The sequence below is a fragment of the Oryctolagus cuniculus genome, chromosome 12, assembly GCF_964237555.1.
Source record: "Oryctolagus cuniculus chromosome 12, mOryCun1.1, whole genome shotgun sequence".
In the NCBI taxonomy this organism is placed as follows: Eukaryota; Metazoa; Chordata; class Mammalia; order Lagomorpha; family Leporidae; genus Oryctolagus; species Oryctolagus cuniculus.
The window spans coordinates 87,349,749-87,368,563 of record NC_091443.1 but is presented as its reverse complement, the minus strand read 5'-3'; the positions used below and the strand labels follow the sequence as shown (position 1 = coordinate 87,368,563).

General features: G+C 40.6%; 1 protein-coding gene across 22 annotated transcripts in view; it reads left to right on the top strand.

The window, feature by feature from the left end:
* Positions 1–18,815, top strand: part of CSNK1G1 (casein kinase 1 gamma 1) — a 208,369-nt gene that overhangs the window by 64,000 nt on the left and 125,554 nt on the right. For 20 of the 22 annotated variants that reach the window (XM_051821876.2, XM_002718121.5, XM_051821873.2 and 17 more), the window contains one exon: positions 9,391–9,791. The exons of the other annotated variants lie outside the window; for them this stretch is intronic. In XM_051821876.2, the coding sequence (XP_051677836.1) occupies positions 9,611–9,791 (181 nt within the window). In that variant the 5' untranslated portion in view covers positions 9,391–9,610. The remainder of the gene's footprint in view (positions 1–9,390; positions 9,792–18,815) is intronic. 22 annotated transcript variants of the gene reach the window in all.

The following is an 18,815-nucleotide window of genomic DNA, read 5'->3' as shown; positions in this document are numbered from 1 at the left end:
GGCATGTGCCATTTTTTGGAAAAAAAAAAATTATTTGTTTTGAAAGAGTTACAGAGAGAGAAAGAGAAGAAGATCTTTAATCTGCTGGTTCACTTCCAAGGTGGCTGTTACAGCCAGCGCTTGGCCAGGATGAATCTAATTGTGAGGAAAAAGCACATAAAACGCAAGTTACCCTCTTAATCATTTTTAAGTGTACAGATCAGTAGTGTTGACTGTGTTGTGCAACAGCAACACTCACATTACTCCAGAACTTTTTCATCTTGTAAAACTCAAAGTTTGTAACCATTGAACAACTACTAATTTTCCCTTTCCCCATTCCCTGGCAATCAACATTCTACTTTGTGTTTTCATGATTTTGAGTACTCTAGACTTCTTGTGTAAGGGGAATTATGCACTGTTGTTCTTTTTTATGTGTGTGTTTTAAGATTGTTTTGACTGTTCCAAGTCTTTTGCTTTTCTGTAGATACTAGGGGTATTCAAAATGTTGATGGAAAATATAGTTATGGAAAATCTATGCATGGATTTCAAAAATTTTTACACCAAGAAACTTACCTTCTTTTTAAAGGTATATTTATTTATTTGAAGTGCAGAATTACAGAGACATACACACACACACAGATCTTGTATCCACTGGTTCATACTCCAGATGGCTGCAATGATTGGGACTAGGCCAGGTGGAAGCCTAGAGCCAGGAGCATCTTCTGAATCTCCCATGTGGATGCAGGGGCCCAGGGACTTGGGTCATCTTCTGCTGCTTTCCCAAGTACATTAGTGGAGAGTTGGATCGGAAGTGGAGTGGGCTGGGACTTGAACCGTTGCCCATATAGGATGCTTGTACTGCAGGCAGGCCATGGCTTAACCTGCTACACCACAGCGCCAGCCCCTTAGCTTATATTTTAATTCCATTTTCCATGAGCTTTGTGAAGTGCCTTCATACTTCTTAAAATCAGCTTATCAGTTCCTATGAAACTGATTTAGTAGTTTTGATAGAGTTTGCATTAAATCTGTCAATTTGGGAAAAATTGGCATCACAGCTCTATTGAGTCTTCCATTCCCTGAAGACAAGTATATATTATAATTTATGTTTTTGATTTGATTTTAGGTAAAATGAATTATTAAGTTTTTTATTTGTACTTAATTGTCCTATTATTATATTTTTACTTGTTTAAGGTTTTTGATAGTGTTTGTAGACACACACATGCACATAGATATCATTTTTACTAAATGTTTACTGCATGCTTACCCTGGGTGTAATACTACTCTTGAAATTTATCCTGTATTATTATTTTTTAAAAGATTTATTTATTTGAAAGGCTGAGTTACAGATAGGCAGAGAGAGAGGGAGAGGGAAGGGGGAGAGAGAGAAAGAGGGGGAGGTAGAGAGGTCTTCCATCTTCTGGTTCACTCCCCAAGTGGCCACAATGGCCAGAGCTGAGCCAATCTGAAGCCAGGAGCCAGGAGCCAGGAGCTTCTTCTGGTTCTCCCACATGGGTACAGAGTCCCAGGACTCGGGCCATCTTCTATTGCAGAGAGCTGGATCAGAAGTGGAGCAGCCAGGACTCAAACCGACACCCATATGGGATGCTGGTACTGCAGGTGGCTGCTTTACCTGCTATGCCACAGCATTGGTCCCTATCCTGTATTCTCTTTCTCTCTCTCTCTCTCCTTTTTTTTTTTTTTTTTTTTAATTTATTTGACAGATAGAGAGAGAGACAGAGAGAAAGATCCTTCCTCTGTTGGTTTACCCAGAAATGGCCACTATGGCCGGAACTATGCCAATCTGAAGCCAGGAGCCAAGTGCTTTCTCCTGGTCTCCCACGTGGGTGAAGGGGCCCAAGCACTTGGACCATCCTCCACTGCCTTCCCGGGCCACAGCAGAGAGCTGGACTGGAAGAGGAACAACCGGAACTAGAACCCGGCGCCCATATGGGATGCCAGCACCGCAGGTGGAGGATTAACCAAGTGAGCCATGGCACCGGCCCCCCTTATCCTGTATTAAAACATCATTTTGGCTGTGATCTCATTCTTTGAAGAGCTTACAGTTTGGAAAGCTAACATATAGTGGATGAAGCAATAATAGCAGAGAAAGAAGATGGGTGCCTTTTGAGTATCCCATTCATTTACCTTATGGTCCACCTCTCCATGCCTTTAAACAGTTTTATTACAAGTTATATCAGAGCCTGATAACCTTTATCTTGACTGTCATCAATAAAGGCTCGGTGTGTTTTGACTTTAAAATTTAAATACTTTTGTGCTCCATTTTTGACAAAATCAAAGTATGAGAATTTAAAATACATAAAAGTAAACCAGTGGTTATTTCCATTTTATAGATCAATTCACAGCTATAATTATTTAGATATTTTCTTTTTACTTTTATAGTAACAGCTGAAATTTTTAGATTTATGTAAGACTATAAATTGATTTCATTTATTTCTTTCATGATAGATGACTACTCCTGTCTCTCCCACAAAATACTCATTGCTCAAGTGTACAGAGAATGACTTTGGGCCAATTGAACTCTTTATTTTGACCCAGCATACTAACTCTTTTATATGCTAGGTCAGAGCAGTAATTACCAGAAGCATAAATTTCTCGTATTTCAGTTTCATGGCTTTTTGTGATAGATACTGCCTGGAGCTGTCTGTGAAGAAAATCTTTTCACTAACCACTGTGGAAGATAGACATTGTCTTCAAGTCTGACATAAAACAGACAGATTTGGCATCAGTTCACCTACCACAGTTTGGCAAATTAGGTTAATTGATTTTGCTATTAGCAGTGATTCTTTAATCTGCTAGAGAACCCTTATAACTTCTCAGTCAAGAAAGCCATTTGTAGGAATTTATTTATTTATTTATTTTTTGAAAGGCAGAGTTAGACAGTGAGAGAGAGAGAGAGAGAAAGGTCTTCCTTCTATTGGTTCATCCCCGAAATGGCTGCTACAGCCGGCGCGCTGCACCGATCCGAAGCCAGGAGCCAGGTGCTTCCTCTTGGTCTCCCATGTGGGTGCAGAGCCCAAGCACTTGGGCCATCCTCCACTGCCTTCCTGGGTCACAGCAGAGAGCTGGACTGGAAGAGGAGCAACCGGGACAGACTCCGGCGCCCCAACCGGGACTAGAACTCCAGGTACTGGCGCCGCAGGTGGAGGATTAGCCAAGTGAGCCGTGGCGCCAGCCAGAATCTATTTTTTTTTTTAACAACTTAGAGATTTGTTGTTAAAAGTTTCAAAACAAAATAGAGGGATTCCCACATAATACTTTTTTTTTTTTTTAAGATTTATTTATTTGAAAGGGAGAGATACAGAGAGAGCAGAAAGAGAGAGAGAGAGAGATTGATCTATCTTCTGGTTCACTCCCCAAATGGCAGCAATGGCGGATCTGAACCCAGGAGCCAGGAGCTTCCTCTGAATCTCCCACATGGGTACAGAGGCCTGAGTATTTGGGCCATCTTCCACTGCTTTCCCATATGCAGTAGCAGGGAGCTGGATCAGAAATGGAAGAGCTGGGACTTGAACTGGTGCCCAAATGGGATGCTGGCACTTCATGTGGAGGCTTAACCTATGCCACAGCGCTGGCCCTTCCACATAGTATTTATAACCTTCAAAGGATAATATTAATGCATGTCTGTAATAGAAATTCATTTTTATTCAGTAATGGAATGGGACTTTATTGATAAGAGTGATGCATTTTGGAAATGAGAAAACCAGTTCCAGAAATGGATCATAACTTGATTTCAAAGAGTATGTGGTATCTTATACTTTAAAAATATTTTCTTTGAATTCAGTCTTGTATAAGTTAATAAATACTATTAGATTAGAGATTTCTTAAAGAACTTGCTGGTTTCACTAATACTCAAATGAACTTGCGTTCATTATGTGTAACTTGTTTAATAATGGAACTAGGAGAGAGAGGAGCAAGAAAGATGGGAGCATGGGTGGGAGGGAGGGTAGCGTGGGATGTATCATTATGTACCTGAATCTATATATAGGAAATACATGAAATTGTATAATTTTTAAAAATCTAATAGAAAAAAAATGTGGTTAATAAATAAGTTGCAAGTGATTGCCCAATTGTGTATTTTCCAGGAAAATAAATACCTGCTATTTCCATTTATATAACTTATATGATTTATCTTTTTTAGTAGGGAAAAAGAGTTAAAATAATCTAAGATGGATAATAAAATCAGTAATGTAAACATATGGTTTGTCTTTTGTTGTTTTCTTTGGAAGGCAGTCCTTAAAGTTAATGTATAACTTAATGTTTACTTTGGGTATTCTCTTTGACCTGATTCTTTTTTTTTATTTATTTATTTTTTATTTTTTTATTTTTGACAGGCAGAGTGGACAGTGAGAGAGAGAGAGAGAGACAGAGAGAAAGGTCTTCCTTTACTGTTGGTTCACCCTCCAATGGCCGCTGCGGCCAGCGCACCGCGCTGATCCGAAACTGGGAGCCAGGTGCCTCTCCTGGTCTCCCATGTGGGTGCAGGGCCCAAGGACTTGGGCCATCCTCCACTGCACTCCCGGGCCACAGCAGAGAGCTGGACTGGAAGAGGGGCAACCAGGACAGAATCCGGCGCCCCGAACGGGACTAGAACCTGAGGTGCCGGTGCCGCAGGCGGAGGATTAGCCTATTGAGCTGCGGCGCTGGCCTTGACCTGATTTTTGAGCTAACATTTTCACATGTTATCTATTATTGCCTGTGACTAAACCATTTAGTAACTTTGTGAAATGGAAATCCTAGCTAATTTAAATGAATTATAATAGCTTTTTGATAAACTATAGGTATTACCTTATTACTTTGTGTGTTTGAGTATGTCATTACAAGTTTGTTTTCTGTCAGTTGACAAGACCACCATAATTATTTTTATGATTTTTAAGTATCGTGTTAGAAACTAAAGGAAATATGACGGGACCCCTAAACTTAGAGGTTTGTAATCAAATTGGTTATTAGAGTGTACAATTATAATCTGGTACAAAGCAGATAGCAAATGAGTGATGTTTCAAGTGTTAATGTTGGGATGGTTCTAACAGATTTCACAAGGCATTCTGAGTCAGGCCTTGAGTACATACAGAAAGGTCAAGGTAAAAGGCTAAGACATGAGTGCTCCTTGTGTTTACGTAGTTCCTCTTTAATACATGGGTTTAAATAGAGTTGATATTAAAGGGTCTTATGACTAAAGAGTTTATAGTTGGAAGCCAGAAAAATGCTTTTGAGTAATGGATGCATTAAAGAAATAGGTTTTTTATTTATTTTATTTATTTATTTTTATTTTTTGACAGGCAGAGTGGACAGTAAGAGAGAGAGAGAAAGGTCTTCCTTTACCGTTGGTTCACCCTCCAATGGCCACTGCGGCCTGCGCACCACGCTGATCCGAAGCCAGGAGCCAGGTGCTTCTCCTGGTCTCCCATGGGGTGCAGGGCCCAAGTTGGGCCATCCTCCACTGCACTCCCGGGCCACAGCAGAGAGCTGGCCTGGAAGAGGGGCAGCCGGGACAGAATCTGGCGCCCCGCCTGGGACTAGAACCCGGTGTGCCGGCGCCGCAAGGCAGAGGATTAGCCTAGTGAGCTGCAGTGCCGGCCTAGAAATAGGGCTTTTAGAAACTTGATAATTCAGTTAAATTGCTTTCTTTCTTTTTTTTTTTTTTTATTTATTTTTTTTAAATTTTTTTTTTTTTTTTATTTTTGACAGGCAGAGTGGACAGTGAGAGAGAGAGACAGAGAGAAAGGTCTTCCTTTGCCATTGGTTCACCCTCCAATGGCTGCCGCTGCAGCTGGCGCACCGCGCTGATCCGATGGCAGGAGCCAGGAGCCAGGTGCTTTTCCTGGTCTCCCATGGGGTGCAGGGCCCAAGCACCTGGGCCATCCTCCACTGCACTCCCTGGCCATAGCAGAGAGCTGGCCTGGAAGAGGGGCAACCGGGACAGAATCCGGCGCCCTGACCGGGACTAGAACCCGGTGTGCCGGCGCCGCAAGGTGGAGGATTAGCCTATTGAGCCACGGCGCCGGCCCAGTTAAATTGCTTTCTTAAATGAGAGGTATGAAGTACTTTTTTCATAATTACAGATTAGATAGTGCTAATGTTCTGTGTATAGATTAGGAAATTGACCCTTTACTGTCAGTTTTTGCCATGGTTATGGGAGGTGAGGTGATTGTTCTGTTAACAAACATCTCTCCCAGTTGAATAAGACTTTAAGTTTTCTGTAGGTCTCTACCCTGGCAAGTACTGTATATTTTTCTAGGCATATGCAGGTATTCAAAAGGGTTTCAAAAGGTTCATGGAAAATAGAATTAAAAGTTTATTTTGGCACAAAAAAGAGTGTTGAAATTCATGTACACAAGGAGTCTTCAAAGAGTTCATAAAAAAAAAGTATTATGAAAAAGCAGTGTATGAATTAAAAAAAAAAATTGTACCAAAAATCAAAAGGTAGAGTTACAGAGAGAGAGAGAGAGAGAGAGAGAGAGATCAACATCTGCTGGATCACTCTCCAAAATGGCCGTATGGCTGGGTAAGCACATGGGCACTTTCTGCTGCTTTCCCAGGCTCATTAGCAGGGAGCTGGATCGAAGTGGAACAGCTAGGGCTGGAATGGGTGTTCATTTGGGATACCAGTGTACCAGGTACAATGCTGACCCCTTGTACCAAAAATTATGAGTTCATTTTCTACAAACTTTTTGAAGTACCTTTGTACATGGATAATAAAGGCTGTGTGTGATTATTTCACCTAATGTTACACCAGGCTATGTGCAATGGAAAAAGTTAATGAAAACAGGCCGGGGCGTGGCTCAATAGGCTAATCCTCCGCCTGCAGCGCCGGCACCCTGGGTTCTAGTCCCGTTCGGGGCGCCGAAATCTGTCCCGGTTGCCCCTCTTCCAGGCCAGCTCTCTGCTGTGGCCCGTGAGTGCAGTGGAGGATGGCCCAAGTGCTTGGGCCCTGTACCCGCATGGTAGACCAGGAGAAGCATCTGGCTCCTGGCTTCAGATCAGCCCAGAGCGCCGGCTGCAGCGCGGTGGCCATTGGAGGGTGAACCAACAGCAAAGGAAGACCTCTCTCTCTGTCTCTCTCTCTCACTGTCCACTCTGCCTGTCAAAAAAGTAATGAAAACATAAAAATAACTTCCATCTGTTAGAAAAACAGAATAAATACATATTATAAAGAAAATTACACAAAGTAGTAGAGTGAGGCTTCCAAATCTTACAAATGAGACTGTTTTCATGAATATTTAGGAGTTACTTGAATGATCATAAATTGCATAGGCTAACGTATGTATTATTTCCATTCTCAAATCAGTTTATGATGTAGTAGAAGAGAGTATAGCTGCCAGTCTTTTATGTATGTAGACACACACAATAAAGATGGGCCTATCTGATTACAACATCTTGAATTTTATTTTCTCTTTCCGATATTGTTTGAGAGATTTGGGTAAAACGCAGGGATAATCTGAGGATGTGGCATACAGTTGGAAATAAGAGAAAGAATGAATGAGGAAAAATGGGAATTTGTGATGCTCTTTCTGTGAGAGATCTAATAATTGCTGACCTCATGTCATCACTCTTGATTTTTCTACCTTTACGAACATACTTATAAATGTAAATCTATGGTTTCCTGAATTCAGAGAAATATATTTTATTGGTGATTAGCATTGTGGAAGCCTGATGTCATTACACAGTTTTGATAATGCATAGAAGAAAGAAATGATGAAAATAAGCAGTTTACTCTAATCGAGTGAACAGATTTTATTCTGGGATTATGGGCTCACTTATACAGTCATCTCACAGTTTTATACCTGTTTTTGAACTATTGCATAATTAAAGGTGTCTTTGGGAAGTTTACATCCTAGACATATTGCCTGTTATATACCAGTGATAATAACCAAGTCGTTGTTCTAATTCAGTTCTTTAAAGTTTTAAGGAAAATACTTAGGAAAATATAAGTAGGTTTTCAATACATTAATGGTGGTAACTATTTTTTTCTTAAGGATACTCATACAGATAGTCAAATTTAGCATCTAAATGATCTAATTGTAAACTTTTATGTTGGACTCAGTCCTGAATTGAGACTCCAGAGAATTCTGTTAGGGGTGAGTTATCTTTAAAATACTGTGTTTCTTGGATTTAGTTTCACCATGGGATTCTGCAAAGGATCTCTCAGGTATCTGTCATGACATACTCATTCTACAGAAGATACTAGAGCAAAATTTTAGTCAAGAATTACTGAATACCAATATTATTTTAGAGATTGTCTCATAGAAGTAGTCTGTCTCAGGGCTGGCATTGTGGCACAGTGGAGGAAGCCACGGTTTGCAATACCAGCATCCTATATCTGAGTGTTGGTTCCAGTCCCAGCTTGCTCCACTTCCAATCCAGCTCCTTGCTAATGCTCCTGAGAAAGTAGCACAAGAATCTGCCACCCATATGGGAGACCCTGATGAAATTCCATGCTCCTGGCTTTGGTCTGGCCCAGCCCCGGCTGTTGCTGCCATTTGGGGACTAAAACAGCAGAGGAGGAGCTCTGTTTCTCTCTCCGTCACTCTGCCTTTCAAATGAATAGAACACACAGTAGTCTGTGCTAATCGGTAACATTTTAAATTGTATGATTGCTGCTTGTGCTTGCTAAATGTTGAGAACAGGTAAGAGGGAGAGTGAGCAGCCTCATTTCTTGTAAATTTTGACCAAATTTAAATGAAGAGCTTTTTTTCTTTTTAAGATTTATTTTATTTATTTGAAAGGCAGAGTGAGAGAGAGAGAGAGCAAGGTCTTCCATCTGCTGGTTCGCTTTCCAAATGGCCCCAACAGCCATAGCTGAGCCAGGCCAAAGCCAGGGACCAGGAGCTGCTTCTGGGTTTCCCACATGGGTACAGGGGCTGAAGCACTTGGGCAGTTTGCTTCTGCTTTCCCAGGCCATTAGGAGGGAGCTGGATTGGAAATGGAGCAGCCAGGACTCAAACTGGTGCCATTATGGGCTGCTGGCATCGCAGGTGGTGGCCTTACCCGCTATACCACAATGCCAGCCCCAAGGAAGAGCTTTTAATTTAATATTATCCTCAGTTTGTTTATGTTGGCTTTAATTCCATCAGGTTGTTGTGTTAGCCAGTGATGAGAAAATCAACAAAGATTTTCTTTTTGGTCATAACTACATTACTAGAAGAAAGCATTTTATATTAAAGAGTTTTGTATTCCCTTAGCTTCTGTGGTCTGCAGCCTACTGAGCTTATGTTAACACATGAATAACTAATCCAGATGGCTACACTGTTAGAGGATATAAAACCAAAACCTAATTCAGGAAGCTATCCACTTGGCTCATCTTTGGATGGGTTCCATTCTAATTAGTAGTGACTTTCTCAGTTTGCTTTAAAATTTAATTTTTAACTGCATATTTTCTTGATCTTTACCTAGGTTACAAAATGTCCTCCTATGCTTGAGATCTACAGACTACATGTCCTACGAGAACTAACCAATGGTTTTTCATCTACTGGATTTATATTAGAAACATAAATATGGTGCCAAAAGAACTCCTTATCTTTCCCTGACTACGATTTATTTGGAGATGCATTTGTATTGAAGAGAGGTATACACACTAAGGATACTTGTTGTACAAAGACTGTCGTGTAGGATCATGGACCATCCTAGTAGGGAAAAGGATGAAAGACAACGGACAGCCAAACCCATGGCACAAAGGAGTGCACACTGCTCCCGACCGTCTGGCTCCTCCGCATCCTCTGGGGTTCTTATGGTGGGACCCAACTTCAGGGTTGGCAAGAAGATAGGGTGTGGGAACTTCGGAGAGCTCAGATTAGGTAAGAACTTTGTTATGTCAGTGTCTTCCACTAACTACAATAATAACAATAGCTATGATAAACTTTGGTATGTTTTAAGACAAGCAGAAATTTTTTTTTACATAGGACCTGTTATAAGACCTGTGTGTAATAGATTTTTAAAGTTTTAACTGATTTTGAGACTTGAAGATGTAGGTAGATCTGCATGCAGGTATCAGTAAAATCCAGATTTTTATTTAGTAAGTCTGAAGTAGAACCTTAAGTTATGCATTTTTAGCAAACTTCAGGTGATGCAGATGCTATTGGTCCTTCAACCTACCTTACCTTTGAAAAGGTAAGAGTGAATTTTTACTCAGTAATCCCCTGACTTAGAATGCAAAAATATGCATTCTTTTTAGAGTGTTTATCCAACAGTTACTGTTTGCATTACTTCCTATGGTTCCCAGCCTTAATATTGAATTAGAATTCTGAGGAGAAATTATGCAATTTTATTTTCCAGGCAAGGAAATGGATTTTCTATTTTAAGTATGAATTTATGAGTGAGATGACACTGTCAAAATCAACCAGTTTAAAAATGTGAAACTGGGAAGATGGTACATTGTGTATTTATCATTTTTATTTTTATGTTTTAATTAATTAAATAATTTTTTAAAGGAATACAAATTTCATTAAGTACAACTTTATGGTGGGACACCATACCCACCCTCCAACCACACTCCCACTCTCCCCTTCCCAGTCCCATTCTCCATTAAGATTCATTTTCAGTTAACTTTGTACACAGAAGGCAAACTCTATTATGTATGACGTCAGTGACCAGCCGAGACTCTTGGCATGAGTTGCCTAGGCTATGGAAGCCTTTTGAATCTACAAACTCTGTCAGTACCATAAGGCCATAAGCAAAGTGGAAGTTCTCTCCTCCCTTTAGAGAAAAGTACATCCTTCTTTGATAGACATTTCTTTCTGCTGGGGTCTCATGTTCCTTCATGTAGAACATTTTTGCCACAGTGTATTGGCTTTCCATGTCTGAAGTGCTCTCACAGGCTTTTCAACCAGATCAGGAAGCCTTAAGGGCTGATTCTGAGGTCTTAGGGTTACTTAAAGCGATTGTCATTCTATGAGTGCTGTGTGGACTGCTTCCCACGTTGTAACATTCTCTTCTTTTTAATTCCTTCTATTATCATTACCAGACCAGTTTAAAGATATGAAACTGGGAAGACAGCACATTGGGTACTTATATCATTTTGAATGGGTCTCCCTATTTGATTAGGGAAGAGAAAATGAAAGACCTGATAATTGGAGATCAGCTTAGAGAATGTAAAACAATCCCCTTTTTCATCTCAAGTGCTTTCTTTTACTTCATAGCTGTTGGAAACTGAATTACTGTGAAGATTCATTGTCATAAACTTTGACCCTTAGGAGAAGGGGAGCATGAGATGATCGTTGTTTGTTACCTCTGCTACTTCTGTTGACCCTACAGACGAAGATGGAAAAGGTCTTACCTCTGATCCTTTGCAGGGGGCCTTGAAGGCATCACTACAACAGCCAGAGATCACAATGTACAGAATTGAATTTAGACATGCTGAGAATGAATTTATTTTTACCAGTAGAAGTCTGGGAACCTGGAATTTCAAGACCTGACTAGCATAATAAAAGGGTCTTTATATTTAGAGATTTGTTCATGTTCAGGTTAGCAAAGCCAGCAGATGCTACTGAGAATAGGAGTAACGTGTGTTATTTCACACGGCTTGACTTCCTAGCAACTACTGAGTTGCTTTAGCAACTAGTTTCACGAATATTCATTTGTGTAATGGATTGACTTTGTTTTAAAAATTACAGTACTACTTGCATTAGATTATGACATAAACAACCACAAAACTATTACTGAGAGGAAATTTCTAATGCCTATAAATTTATGCATTCTCACAATATCAGAAAATTTTTCATTTTTGTGAAGGCGAAGTAAAACCTTGATCAATGAAAACCAGACATATTTAATCATTAGAATCTAAATTTTTTATATAGGAATAGAATTTTTTATATAGGAATAGAAAAATCCAGTTAAAAAGTTAGATTTTTAGCTCATGTATTTTCAGAGTAGTTTTGTTTTATTACCTCTAATGAATCTAGAATCATTTTGATATTTCTCATTTTGACTTGCGTTATAATCAGTAGAAAGAACTTGTCTTTTCAGTAATTTTATTGTGTGCTTACGAGATTTTCATATTATTATGGCCTTGTATCTAGCAATACTTTTTACCAGCAGAGGCACTTTCAGAATCATTTGACATCTTCCTACTGTCTTGCTCTGGCAATAGTAAGTAGAAGATTTTGCAGAGAATAGCAGATGTAAAGTAGGAAATCCCAGACTCAAGGCAGGTGCAGGTAGGCCTCTACCACAAGGTCCTGCTTCTCCAAACTGATTTCATTTTCTAGCCTGTCTGTACTGTCTCTCAAATGGGCAAATGCATTCCACTTACAGTTCCTTCTGCTGACAGAATTCTTTCACTAAAATCTTGCATAATTAGTTGGTTCTCATCCTTCAGGCCCCAGCTTGTATGTTACCTTCTCAGAGAAACCTTCTGTGACTTTTCCTTCTCTTCTGTTTAAAGTGAATCCTTCCTTCATTGCATTCTATCCCATTCAGCTTCTTTATTGTATTTTATTTATTTGAAAGAGTTACAGAGAGATAGAGACAGAGAGAGAAGTCTTCCATCCGCTGGTTCACTCCCCAGATGGCCGTGATGGCCGGAGCTGCACCAATCAGAAGCCAGGAGCCAGGAGCTTCCTCCGGGTCCCACACACAGGTGCAGGTGCCCAAGGACTCAGGCCATCTTCTGCTGCTTTCCCAGGCCATAGCAGAGAGCTGGATCAGAAGTGGAGCAGCCGGGTGTTGAACCAGCGCCAATATGGGATGCCAGCACTGCAGGCCAGGGTGTTAACCCTTTGCGCCACAGCTCCGGCCCTGATTAATGTGTTTTGATTCTCTGCAATTCCATTATCCATTGAACAACTACTTGTTGAGTACTTCCTGTCTGGTAAACTTTGGGAGGGAGTGAAATGTAGTTTCTGTCCCCAATACTACCACAGTCTAATGGTGGAGAGAAAAAGAACAATTACAATACCAAGTGATGAGTATTATAATAGCATAAAAACTGTATTATCAGAGATGATTAATGAACATTTTAGAGAGGAGTATCACTTGATAATTGGACAGGAATTCCACTGGTGGGCTCAAGGAGGACAGGATCTCCAGTTGCAGGATGCATGGGCACTAGGTGTTTGAAAGTACTCAGCATATTATTAGAGCAGCAGCTAGTTACTCATGGCTGAGTCACAGGATGTGAAGTAGAAGAGTAATAGATGAAGCTGCTAGGAAAGTTGAGACCAGATTGTAAAGTGTTTGCATGTTATTAAAGCATTTGGACTTGCTCTTATAGGCAATGGGGTGGAATCATCAAGGATTTCATAACAAAGGAGACATGGTCTTCTAGAAAGATGATTCAGGTAGTTGCAAGATTAGATTATATAGAAAAGAACTTGATGTTTAACAGATTTTGCTCTAATTATGGTACTTAACCACACTGTACTTTCTTTTCCCATCTCTAACTCAAGATATGAATGACAGATAGTACTTTGTGCATCTTCATATTCTAAAGTCCTTTCATTGTGTATGGGTTATAATCCTCTAGTACTTGTAATGTTTGGCCAGGTCAGAGATGGCACAATCTTAGTTCTTAGCTCTGAAAATGGAAAGCAAGATGAATACAGGAAGTAAGATAGACAGAGGAAGGGGCAAATTTACAGGGAAGTTTCAAAACAGGCAGTCTTTTATTTTCCCCCAGAAACCTTTTATTTAATGAATACAAACTTCATGCATTTTATAAATACAATTTTAGGAATATAGTGATTCTTCCCACTATATCCGACCTCTTACCAACCCTCTCACCCCACTCCCTCCTCCCTCTTCTATTCCCATTCTTTTTTTTTTTTTTTTAACTAAGCTCTATTTTCGATTAACTTTTTACACATACAGTAAACTCTGTACTAGGTAAAGTGTTCAACAATTGTATGGAAAAAAAAAATAACTGTTCCTCAACAGTCGAGACAAAGAGCTGTTCAGATCATTGTATGTCAAGTGTTAATTTCACCTCTATAGATTAACTTTTATCAATCTTTTTTTTATGCATGGCATCAACAACCAAAGTGCAGTAGAAATGAGGCTGCTGACTTTGCTTTCTTTGTGTTATATCAATATCTTTTTTGCATTGTGTGGCATATAGATTACCTTTTAAAAATTTTTTAAGTTTTGACAGGCAGAGTGGACAGAGAGAGACAGAGAGAAAGGTCTTCCTTTTTTTGCTATTGGTTCACCCTCCAAGGCCGCTATGGCCGGTGTGCTGCAGCCGGCGCACCGCCCTGATCTGAAGCCAGGAGCCAGGTGCTTCTCCTGGTCTCCCATGGGGTGCAGGGCCCAAGCACTTGGGCCATCCTCCACTGCCTTCCTGGGCCACAGCAGAGAGCTGGCCTGGAAGAGGGGCAACCGGGACAGAATCCGGTGCCCTGACCGGGACTAGAATCTGGTGTGCGGGCGCTGCAGGTGGAGGATTAGCCCTAGTGAGCCGCCGCGCCGGCCTATAGATTACCTTTTAAGTGTTCTATTAGTTATCACAGATGAGGGAAAACATATGGTATTTGTCCTTTTGGGATTGGCTTATTTCACTAAGTATGATGTTGTCTAGTTTCTTCCATTTTTTGCAAAAAACAGGATTTTATTTTACTTTTTACCACTGTGTAGTATTCTGTGGTGTACAAATCCCATAATTTCTTTATATAGTCTTCAGTTGACTCCATATCTTAGCTGTTGTGAATTGAGCTGCTGTCGCTCCCCCTCTTCGTGGAGGAACGACACAGGACCCTGCGCTGTTCTTTCGTCTGCTCGGCCCTCCCCGGGTTTGCTGCTGGTTCTTCCCGGGTTGGCTACCGTCCCTTCCACCTCCGTGGAAGGGCGGTTCCCCCTGCCACATTCCCCACTTCCGCGGGGGAGCGGCACACCGCCAGCCGGCTCTCTCGGGGGCTGCACAGGTGTTCCTTCAGATAGATGTTCCTCTTAGATGTTCCTGGTGCATGTTCTCTCTCTCCTCCTTTATAGTCCTCTTCCACCAATCCCACCAAGGAGAGCCTGGTGGAGTCCCAGCCCCAGCTGTTAGGACAGTTGGGGGAGTATACTGTAGAATAGCAGATCTCTCTCTCTCTCCCTCTAGGTCATTCCATCTTTCAAATAAATGTTTAAAAAAAAAAGAGAGAGAGAGAGAGAGAAATTAGAAAATAAATGACTCTGACAAGAGAACGCAGCTAGCTTGCCACAGTATTGGAACTAGAGTCCAGATCTGGAACATCTCATGTTTCTGTTATATTCCATGTAGTAGTTCCGCTGTACAAAAAGTGTACAGCTGAAATACTATATGATGCAGGAAAAAAGACTGAACACAATATTGGAAAAATGTCTGATTCAGAAGATAATAATCAGTGGCATTTAATAGGATTACTCCCTACCAGTGGAGAAAGTATTAATAAAGTATAAAATTATAGCTAATAATTTTTTCCTTAAGGAGCAGTATCTAATTTCTATAGTAGACCATCCCCAACTTTAATCTTCAGCAATATTATAAGGATGGAGGTGGAAAAACATTGGTAAATTAATTATTGCAAGATATCTATTTTGAAATGTAGAGTAAAAGCAAAGTGAAGGATATTATAAACACTGTACTTTAGTCAAATAATAGGCTAAGAGTAGATGTTCATAATTATGTAGTCATTAATTTTAGCAAATTATATTGTACATGTTTTTTTTGGAGTACAAAGATCATAAATGAGACAAGGACCCTACTGGTGCAGAGTTCAGTATTTGATAAATTACTTTGTAAATTTATAACTGTACCACAGCAGAAAGTGTGTAGAAGACATAGTGGTATCTTAGAAGGAGAGGGTGCTCTCTGCTGGGATTTACAGATGACAAAAGCTAGCACAAAGGAGACACTTGGAATATTTTTTTAAGATTTATTTTTATTTATCTGAAAGACAGAGTTACAGAGAGAGGCAGAGACAGAGAGAGAAAGAGAGGTCTTCCATCCGCTGGTTCACTCCCCAGATGGCCACAATGGCTGGAGCACCGATCATGAGCACATGGGTGCAAGGTCCCAAGGACTTGGATCATCTTCTGCTATCTTTCCAGGCCGCAGCGGAGAGCTGGATCAGAAGGGAGCAGCTGGAACTAGAACCGGGTGCTGGTGCTTCAGGCCAGGGTGTTAACCTGCTGCACCACAGTGCTGGCCCCGACACTCAGAATCTTAATTTAAGTCAGACAGCAAGGAGCACAGGGCAAGGACGGGGGACTGAGAATGGAGGGCAGAGAACATGCTAAGAGGAATGAGTACCATACAGAGGCATCAAAGTATGAAACACATTGCTACAAGAAAACATGAAGCATTATCAGTGCCACTGGGAGTGCATGTGGCTAGGATGCTCCGCATGGAGAGCTAGTATCAAAAAGTGAGGCTGATCATCTAAGCAGAGCCTGGTCTTTGAGTGGCTGTGGACCACGATACAAATTTTGGACTTTATTCCATAGACCATGATAAAACTTGAAAGGAGTTGCATGTCACCTTTTGATTTCTCCCCACCTCCTCACCTTGGAGAAGATAAATTAACCAGTCTGATCTCATTTCCCCTCCCTACAAAAGGTAGTTTCTCTGTGCTTTTGGAAAACATGCAGCAATCTTTTATCAAACAGTGCTCATCTCTAAATAATAGTGAGAGTGCCTCCATTTTGTCTCACTGGCAAAAAGCTGAAATAGTAGATGTCTTGTAATTTCAATAATTTTTTTTTAAGATTTATTTATTTACTTGAAAGTAAGAGTTACACAGAGAGAGGAGAGGCAGAGAGAGAGGTCTTTGATTTGCTGGGTCACTCCCCAGTTGGCTGCAACAGCCAGAGCAGCGCCGATTGGAAGCCAGGAGCCAGGAGCTTCTTCCAGGTCTCCCACGTGGGTACAGGGGCCCAAGAACTTGGGCCATCCTCTGCTGCTTTCCCAGGCCATAGCAGAGAGCTGGATTGGAAATGGAGCAGCCAGGACTTGAACTGGCACCCATATGGGATGCTGGCGCTTCAGGCCAGGGTGTTAACCCGCTTCTCCATAGTGCCAGCCCCTTAAGTAATTTTAAGTGTTTTCTTTGATTAAAGGGCTCTTCAGAGTAGTTTGGGCAGATGGTTGTATTGTGCAACTAGAAGTTAACATAATCACACTATAACACAAGTAAGAATGCCTTTTTGAGGTTACAGTGCTACTTTTTATCCTTGTTAGTCTATTTTATAAACTACTTTAGGAGTTGTTTAACAAATGATAGTTAGGTAGTTTGTATTTCATCATCCAAAGTATGAAGAAATTTAGGATAATTCCAATTCATGAAGCTTTTTTTATTTTGTTTTGTTTGGGGGATTATTTAGGTAGACTGTTGTAACATCAAAAAATTTATAGCAAAGTCTTTGTTCAGTTGTATGAATGTCTCTGTGTGTGTACTTTTCTTTAAATAGAATTGGGATTCTGCTTTTGCTTTTTCTTCTTCCTTTTTCCTTCCCTTTTCCTTTCCTGTTTCCTTTTAAGGCAGAGAGAGATACCATCTGCTGGTTCACTCCACAGATACCCAAATGCCCAAAGCAGTTGGAGGTAGGCTAGGCTGAAGCCTAGAACTGAAAACTTGATCCATGTTACCTGAGCTATCACTGCTGCCTCCCAGGATCCACACCAGCAGGAAACTGATGTCAAAAGCTGGAGCTAGGCACTGAACCTGGGCACTCCTGTGTAGGGTATGAGTGTCCTAACTAGAATTTCAGCCACTAGGCCAAACACTCCAGCAATTCTGCTTCTTTATTTACTAAATTGCTAAGTGATTTTCATGATTTTAATGTTAATAATTTCATTTCTTTTCTTCAAGTAGATTAGTTAACTGTACAGTTGGGCTTTCAGTTACATCTAGTTAGTGTTTATTATAAATAAAGTGACAGACATTTTCTTTTTTTCTTTTTTTTTTTTTTTGGACAGGCAGAGTTAGAGAGACAGAGAGAAAGGTCTTCCTTTTCTGTTGGTTCACCCCCCAAAATGGCTGCTATGGCTGGCGCGCTGCGCCGATCCAAAGCCAGGAGCCAGATGCTTCCTCCTGGTCTCCTATGCGGGTGCAGGGCCCAAGCACTTGGGCCATCCTCCACTGCCTTCTCAGACCACAGCAGAGAGCTGGACTGGAAGAGGAGCAACTGGGACAGAATCCGGTGCCCCGACCGGGACTAGAACCCAGGGTGCCGGTGCCGCCAGTGGAGGATTAGCCAAGTGAGCCATGGCACCAGCCCTATAATTTGTCTTAATAAGTTCCATCTCTCTGGAGCAAACCTGAAGACTAGGAAATAAACCAGAACAATAAAACTAAAAACCCCTTAGCAGCCAAAACATATATCTTAGGATCTATGTACCAAAAACTTTCTGTACTTTAGACCTTCATTGTTTTTCTTAAAGCTTCTGTGTTCTGATTTTATATATGACATTGCTTCAGGAATTTTGTAGAAAACGGAATTAAAATATAAGTTTGTTTTGGTGCAAAGAATTTTGAAATCCATGAATAGTTTTTTCATGATGCATGTTTTTAAGAATTTTTGAAGCCTTTTTGTATGCATATGTTTGTATACACATCCATATATGATCATTAGTGAGAGAACAAACTTCACAGGACAGAACCTGTATGTAGACTATCCATTTCTACTTCACTAGCCCTTAAGAGTGTCACATAAGTGAATAGTTTAGTTATTATTCATATTGACCATATTCCAGATTCATCAAGGAAACAAGTCAGAATCATTGTTCTCTCTTTATAATTATAAAGTTTTACGTATTTTTGTTTATTTGAAAGGCAGAATAACAGATTTTTCATCTGCTGGCCTAATCTCCAAACACCCACAACAGTAGAGGCTGGGCCAGGCTGAAGCCAGGAGCCTGGAAC